At 42.1% G+C, this 8,510-nt stretch overlaps 1 protein-coding gene across 1 annotated transcript in view; it reads right to left on the bottom strand.

Moving 5' to 3' along the window:
• Positions 1-8,510, bottom strand: part of HSF2BP (heat shock transcription factor 2 binding protein) — a 72,836-nt gene that overhangs the window by 45,524 nt on the left and 18,802 nt on the right. Inside the window, exons 3-5 of the mRNA XM_006758692.2 lie at positions 7,061-7,210; positions 5,545-5,677; positions 1,254-1,371 (exon numbers count right to left, since the gene is read on the bottom strand). Of these exons, the coding sequence (XP_006758755.1) occupies positions 1,254-1,371; positions 5,545-5,677; positions 7,061-7,210 (401 nt within the window). The remainder of the gene's footprint in view (positions 1-1,253; positions 1,372-5,544; positions 5,678-7,060; positions 7,211-8,510) is intronic.

Below are 8,510 nucleotides of genomic sequence, written 5' to 3'. Positions count from 1 at the left end.
AAGATAAATATCATATGATCTCACTCATTTGTGGAATAGAATGAACAACATAAACTGATGAACAAAAATAGATCCAGAATTATCGAACAGACCGTCCAACATCAGAGGGAAGGCAGGGGGTGAGAGATCAACCAAAAGACTTGTATACACGCATATAAGCATAACCCATGGACACAGACAGTAGGGAAGGGGGTGAGGGCATGTGCTAGGGGGTGGGAATGGCTGGGGAGAGGTCAATGAGGGAAAAGGGAAACATATGTAATACTTTAAACAATAAATAACTTAAATTTAAAAAAAAAGATAGAGACATCAAGGCTAAGATGACACAGATGTTGGAAATCATTGACAAAGACTTTAAAGAAGCTATTATAAAAAATGCTCCAAGAAGAAAAGCAACACTAGAAATGAATGGTGTGAACAGCAGTCCACAATTTCCTGCCCTAATTGCAGGGACTATGCACAGAATATCACACCTTGGTAAGTTACAGGGCAGAGAGACTCTGCAGATATAATTAAATTACTAACCAGCAGACTCTGAATTAATCAAAGGGAGTCTACCCAGTTATGCCTAATCTAAACCCATCAAAATCTAAGAGGGATTCAGTGAGCTACTGCAACTTGAAGGTAAGGTGGGGTCATGTGATAAGGAAATCTGCCACCCCTAGAAGCTGAAAGTGACCCCCAAGGACCTTAGTTCTACAAAGGCAAGGAACTGGATTCCACCAGCAATCTGAATGCACCTGGAAGCATCTTTCCCTGAGCCTCTAGAAAAAAGCCCGGACCAGACAATGCCTTTACTTTGGCCCTGTGAGGCCCTAGCTGGAGAACCAGTCAAGCCCACTCAGACTTCTGATTTACAGAACTGTGAAGGAGATACTGTTTTAGCCCCTAAGTTGGTGGTATTTTGTTACACAACAGTAGTAAATAAAGACTGATTTTGGTAGTTGGAAGTGAGATGCTGCCATAACAAACACTTATTTAAGTTCATTTTGAGGTCATTAATATAACCCTCAAGTATCACATGATTGCATTCGGGACTCACTGATTGCTCTAAAGTGAGAACATTACTTTTGTTTATATTATTTTTCTAAAATAGTACTGAATAGACTGCATCCCTGAATTCTCCAGGCATTTGTACCTTCTATTTTTTCTAGAACCACTGTCAAATTGTGTTTATATGAAAAGGAGGGCCAAACAGCTAATTCTGACTAATTTGTAAACAAACATTAACTCTTTAATACTGTCCACCGTACACTTTGAGTTTGGTGCACTGTCCTGGCTTCAAGTCTCCCAGAAGTTGCAGTATGGTGTCCAAGAGCACCCGGCTGAAGTTAACCAGGAATTCACGACCACACGCTATGGCAGCAACATCTGCAACAGAAAGACAAAACCAAGTTCAAAATCTCTGTAACTTCAGACTCTAGAAAAGTTTCTCAATGACAGAGTATTCCTTGCTGTCTTTCTCCTAACAAAATAGCCAGTGAGGCATAAAAAAATGGTGTTGCCCACAGAGTGACAACCCAGAAAGAACTGACAACCACAACAGTTACTCAGTGAGTAATGCGCTTTGTGAATAGCAAACACCTTGATAGTGGAACAGAGCACTGGAATCTAAATATGACTGCAGCCAACCACAGGACAGCAAGTGGCTGCCATGCTCCAGAACCCTGATTGACAGCTGTGGGCAGTCAGGGTCCAAACAGAAGATGGGGCAATGGAGAACCAAGTTAGTGGCGTAGATAAATGCTGGTACTCACTGCCTCCAACAAACACATCAAAATTCCAACTAGAATACAGAACAATCATCATTCAGAACTGCCTGAAATCTGGCTGAATAGAAGTCCTACAACTAGAGAAGTAAAGAAGAAAGTACATTGAGACTAGTAGGGGGGGTGAAGGCACAGAACGGGCTGGTGTGGTGTGTTTTTTTCAATCTGAAGGGATATCTGGCTGTAGAGGCCTCCTGTGAGGAGCAAGGGGTCCCAGCCCCACACCAGACCCCACCAGCTCAGAACTGGGAAGAGAATTCCACATAATGTTGGCTGTAAAAACCAGAGGGGATTGTGGCTGAGTAACAGGGAGATTGCTACAGTCCCAGGCAGTTCCTCTTAAAGGGCCAGCACAAGAACTTACACAGTCCTGCTTCCTCTGAGCTCCAGCACTGGGTGGCAGCTTTGGGGGATTCAGGGACATACAGGGAGGAAGTGGATTGTCTGGCATTGGGGCAGGAACTTGGGCCGACTTTCTCCAAGATGGGGGTGCTCACATGGGTCACTGTTCCTGTGCTGGGACCTTCCCCATTGCAAAACTGAGATTCCATCAATGTGGCCCACACTGTTTACTCCACCCTGCCCCATCAATTTGCAGCCCAACCCAAGCTGTTCGCAGGGGCTTTTCCATATGCAGGGCCTGTTCCAGCTCAGGCTTCAGACCTTTATAAAATCTCTCAAACAAGCAGCAACTGGCATCAGTGTGGCACAAACATATCAATAAGAAGCCCAAGACCCAGCACCTGCACCAGCCCACCTTGCTTCACAACTGGGCCTTGCCTGAGCACTTCCAAGCCTAATACAAGTAGCAGCAATCTGAAGATCACTCTGTAGCTGCTGTGGGTGGCCCAGACAGTGGCTGACTTTGCACTTTCCAGGAAGCCCCAGAGCCAATGCACACAGTGGACAGCGTCAGACCATACCAGATTACAGCTCTACACATCCATGAGCAACACACTCAAGGGGCAGACTCGGTGAGCACCAAAGCCCCACTGAAGCAAGTCTTGCTCCACAGGGGTGTCTCTTGCACAGCAGCGCTTCCACTGTAGTTGCAAATGTTCCTCACAGGAATGATGATCATTGACATGAGGGTACTCTATTGACTTTGTGGAACAATTATACCCATGAAAGATAAGCTGGATCTTAGTCATGCCCATAAATTATCAACAGTCAAAAAGTAATTTGTATTCTGAAATCACTATCTAATATTGTTTGAATGAATAAACCCGAAATAAAAAGGCAAGGAGTGTAATTATAACTTGCAAGTAAACAAAAAGCAAAAGAAACAATTAGAAAAATAAGTTTTCTGCCAGCTGGTGTGACTCAGTGGTTGAGTGTCAACCCATGAACAAGGAGGTCACAGTTCAATTCCTGGTCAGGGCACATGCCTACGTTGCGAGCTCAATCCCCAATAGGGTGCTTGCATGAGGCAGTCAATCAAAAATTCTTTCTCATCCTTGATGTTTCTATCTCTCTCTCCCTCTGCCTCTCCCTTCCTCTCTCTGAAATATATTTAAAAAAATTTTTTTTAATATAACTTTTCCACCTCCATGGTAAGCAAGTTAATCTTTGCAGGTCTCTGACAATTTACCATTTCTTTTACATTCTTCATTTGTCCCCTTACACAAGTTATTGAAAAGAATCACATGCTTATGTTAAAGAGCAGCTTGGTTTACAATGTGCTATCACCTCCATAGTTCAGTAAATATTTACAACAGCATGTAAGTTCATTAGAGCAGGTACTACTATTGCACGTCAGATGAGGAACAGAAAACCAGAGAATTGATAACCTGGGAAGTGGACTAGCTGTGCCTGAAAATCCAGACCCTTCACTATACTAACCTATTACTAAGGACAGTGACTGTGGATGAGTAAGAAATCTAACAACTTCAATAAATCCTTGACTTCCAGTTTTTGCTTTAGGATACATTAAATTGGAAAGAGCTACACCTTGATTCTTTAAAAGCCAGGGGCGGTCATTTGCAAAATCACAACTTTTCTTGAACACATCGGAGCTAAGGTCAGAGATCAACCAACTAACATGAGAAATAGGAAAAGGCAGGGGCTCATGAAGAGATATGAGGCAGACACTTGCTTACCTGGGGCAGATGCTGGACACCAGACAAACCAGCAAGAAAAATCCAGCTAAAAGTTTTAACAAAGTGCCAGATCAGCAGTTGCCCGTGGCTGATGTAGACAGAGTGGTTGACTACAAAAGGAAAAGGTGGGGAGATATTGAGGAGATATGTTGGAAGTTATAGAGCTATTCCACATCTCAACTGTGGTGGTCACATGACTATATACATTTGTCAAAACTTAGGAACTGCAAAAAGGTGAGGGGAAAAGTGTAAAGGTAAGTTTATTGCATGTAAATTTTTAAAAATAATCCTTGTTTTAGAAGGCAGAGGATCTGTGTGACAGCTAACCAAGGTCTCTGCTGTACTGCCTACTCCCCAAGAACAGTGTTCTCAGTGTTGGAGATGCATAAGCCACCGAAACAGCACTTTAATAAAACCACCATAGTATGTAATACTCCAGTAAAATTCATCAGTGGGGAAGCAAAAAAACATATGTGTCCACTTTCCAACTCTTTATGACAGCTCCTGTGAGTCACTCCAAGCAGGGAGAAACAAAGCCAAATAGAACTCGTATGCTGGGCAACAGGCTGGCTCTGCCCACTGGCCAACTGTCTCACCACTACACACCAGCTGCAGTTCAAGCCGCTCAAATTCACAACTCAGCAGAATGACAAATCATATATGTCATAGACCTTTGGCGTCACTTGCAAATAGCAAAAACTCTAGTCATCAAATTTACAAATGCCTTCTGTTAAAAAAAAACAAAAACAGAAACAAAAAAACTTAAAAGAATTTGAAAAGGTATAGCAATGCAAGCCTCCTCCAGCAGAAGGTGCGAGGATGAGAGTGCATGATGCCCGCTGTCCTGCAGAGTAGATGCTGGATAAACCAGGACTGGCCTGGAGACCACAAGTCTCAACATCTCCCCAGAAGAAGGATCATAAGGAATTATGAAGGGACGATGACGACACAGGACCTGCCTCATTAGTATTTCGTAGGTGAAGGATATTGCCACGAGGAAAAGTAAAATGTCCTCTCTCTCTTTAATGGCAAAGAATTACCCTAAGATACACAGCAGAGATGAAAGAGCAACATAAAAAAAATAAATCGTAGCATCTATTTAACTATTTCACTGACTTTGGAACAAAAAGCCTTGGTCCTCACTAGTACATACTACTCCTCCTATATACTAAGAGATCAGTGATTGATTGGCTTTATCTGTACAGCAGTTTTGCCACAGAATTCTATCATAACTGTATAATTTTGGGGAGAAATTTACTAAAGAGACAGTTTAGGTTTTGGAATTCCTTAATTATTGTACCACAACAACCGCAATAGTTTAGGCTTTTACTTGACTAGACATTAATAAAGTGGCAATGACTCCAAATAATAAGCAGCTCAACATAGTTTTGTTCTGACTTCAGTAAAGGCACAGACTGAACATGCAAGCTCGCCCATGCTTCCTAAGACCAGTCATGCTTACTCAACAATATCGTACTTACCAGAATGACCTGCATGATATGCAACAATCACACAACCTGGTACCTATCCCAGATCCACAGAACCAGAGTCTCCAGGGTGAGAACCACATGGCATTTGAAAAAGTTCCCGAGAGAGGTTTATGCTCAGACACCTGACTGTAATCGCTGCTCTAGGACACACTTAAAACTGCCACTATGCTTAAAAGAATTACTTACTTGTCACAATTCCAGCCAGAGCAAAAACAAACTGATTTTCATCAGAATCGAGCTCCTTGACATCCCCATCCAGTGACTTCACAAAACTCTCCATTGTCTGACCAGTGATGTTGAAAAACTTCAAAGCTTTATCCTGCAAGTTTGGAAATGAGAGCATCACGCCCCTTCACAAATACCAGTGTGAAACATGTTAAAAGTGCAGGATACATAAGAAAAGACCCTGGTGGCACTTACAGAGGCAATATTTTAAAATCTATTCCTCATTAAAAGTTTCTATTGAAAAGATGAAAGGAAAAGGTTTTACTTTACTAGATACAAATATAAGTATTAGAAAAATTACCTAAAGACAAACCCAAGGAGAAACAGCTCAAAATTTACACAATGATGGAGCACCGGGATCAATTCACCCAACAATATACTAGAAAGGCATGTACGGGTTTTCAAACCTTTGGCAAACTGCTTTTCAAATAAAGTCTTAACTGAAATCTCAACATGTAGGATAGATAAAGAAGCAGGCTGGAAGAGGTTAATTGGGGGGGGGGACCTATGTAATACTTTCAACAATAAAGATTTAAAAAGAAAAATAACGATATTTCCGAGTTTACAGAGCCTTTGCAGCACTTCTCTGAGGACCTGTTTGAAAACCAGGGCACAAGGGAGCTTCAGGGGTGACACAAATGCTCTAAGACTGGGTTGTGGTGATGTTGTGCTACTATGGAAGTCAGCTAAACACCACTGAGTTGTACACTTACAGACGGGTGAACTTTATGGTATATAAATTACATCTCAATAAAGCTCAATAAACTTTAAAAAATAAAGTCTTTCCCCTGAAAGGCAAATACAATTTTGATTTTTAGAATGATGAGTAGTTTATTACCGGCCTTCCACCAAACATCCCCTTGTGACTTTTATTTCCATTCATGACATTCCATTTCCCAGAGTCACTCAGTCTTCCTTGGTTCCTTTCATTCTGTCAGCTGTGGAGTCCATGCTGTCACCACACTGGCCTAGTCACAGGCTCTCCTTCCCTTCCATCTCCCCTATAGAGAGCCAGCTCACTCCAGCCTGAGCCACTGGGACTCTAATTCATCTTCCTGTCCAGTCTGTAGACCCCAACCTGCCCCCTCAAATCCACACTCACTCTCTGTCAGGTTAACCTTCCCCAAACTCTCGCCTTATCCCATCTTCTTTTAGTCAACGCTTAGGAATCCAGTCCTCCCACCTGGACTGCATCATCAACCTGCATTGACGGTCTTCCAAAATTACACTCCACCCAACCTTATAAGCCTTCTCTCCCCACAACTTTACCACACAGTCCTCCACTCTGTGTCAACTAACCTACTCACTGTCCCTAAACAAACTTACTACATTAATTTCACATACCCCCACAGCACCAGGTTACAGAGGACCCCGCACCACAATTCCAAAATTATTTGATGAAAGAAATGGATGTAAGCCATGCTGCACCCTCCCAGCCCATAAGCATTAATCAACAAGGTCCAGTAGCCATGCTTACTCCTCCCAGAATGGCTTTGACGACCTCCTCACTGCTGGAGACGCCCCAGAGCAGAGTGCAGGCTGCTGCCCCCATCTCTGTGCAATACTCTGCCTGCTGCAGGAGTTGCTGCTTCGCTTCATTCAGCTGCTGGCGAAGAGCCAGTTTCTCCTGAAATCAAAACAAAATCAGAAAAATGAATAGCATTGAACTTTAAAATATCTCGTGTTTTCTCTTTCAAAGATATTTTAAAGAAAATAAATGCATACAGAATCATAGAAAACAGTTGGCAAATGAAAACTAGTCCTTAGAGAGCCATAATCCATATTTTAAAAATAAAATTTAGAGGCAAAATTAACACTCTTAGAAAAGAACATCTATTACATTAGAGTTTATAAATACCATCAAAGTCGAGAAGCTTTCCATCTAGGGAAGAAAAGGGAGCAGTGGAGCCACAAATTCATCTTCTTTAAATCAAATGAACTCATTAGGCATCTCAGGTCCAAAGTGTCTATACCCAGGACCAGCACCAAGTAGGACATCTGAGCAAAGTGACAACCTCAAACAGCAGTCCACATATAGAGCAACACTTTTAAAAACATTTTTAAAATATATTTTTATTGATTTCAGAGAGGTGAAGATACCACCTCACACCTGTTAGTGTGGCCATTATCAACAAGGCAAGTAATGTGTTGGAGAGGTTGTGGAGAAAAGGGAACCCTCATTCACTGCTGATACAACTACTATGGAAAAGAGTCTGGCCATTCCTCAAAAAAATTAAGAATAGAGCCCCAGCTGGTTTGGCTCAATGGATAGATCATTGGCCTGTAGACTGAAGGGTCCCAGGTTTGATCCCAGCACAGGGCACATGCCTGGGTTGCAGGCTTGATCCCCAGTGGGGGGTGTGCAGGAGGCAGCCAGTCAGTGATTCTCACTCATCATTGATGTTTCTCTTTCTCCCTCTCCCTTCCTCTCTGAAATCAATAAAAATGTATTTTTTTAAAAAAGGAAAAAGAAAAGAAGAATAGAGCTACCATACGACCCAGCAATCCCTCTCATGAATATATACCTGAAAAACTCGAAAACATGTATTCAAAAAGATATATGCACCCCATGTTCACTGTAGCATTACTCACGGTGGCCAAGACATGGAAACAACAAAAGTTCCCTGCGATAGAGGACTAGATAAAGAAGATGTTGTACATATATACAATGAAATACTATTCAGCCATAAGAAGGATGAAATACTGCCATTCGGAACAACATGGATGAACCGAGAGAATATTATGCTAAGTGAAATAAGTCAATCAGAAAAAGCTAAGAACCATATGATTTCAACCATATCCTATCTAATAAAAGAGAAACATGGTAATTAGCGTACGACCGCTACCCTTCCCATTGGCTAATCAGGGCAATATGCAAATTAACTGCCAGCCAAGATGGCAGCCGGCAGCCAGGCAGCTTGAAACTA

Source organism: Myotis davidii, unplaced genomic scaffold, assembly GCF_000327345.1.
Source record: "Myotis davidii unplaced genomic scaffold, ASM32734v1 scaffold975, whole genome shotgun sequence".
In the NCBI taxonomy this organism is placed as follows: domain Eukaryota; kingdom Metazoa; phylum Chordata; class Mammalia; order Chiroptera; family Vespertilionidae; genus Myotis; species Myotis davidii.
This window is presented reverse-complemented; position numbering and strand designations above follow the sequence as displayed.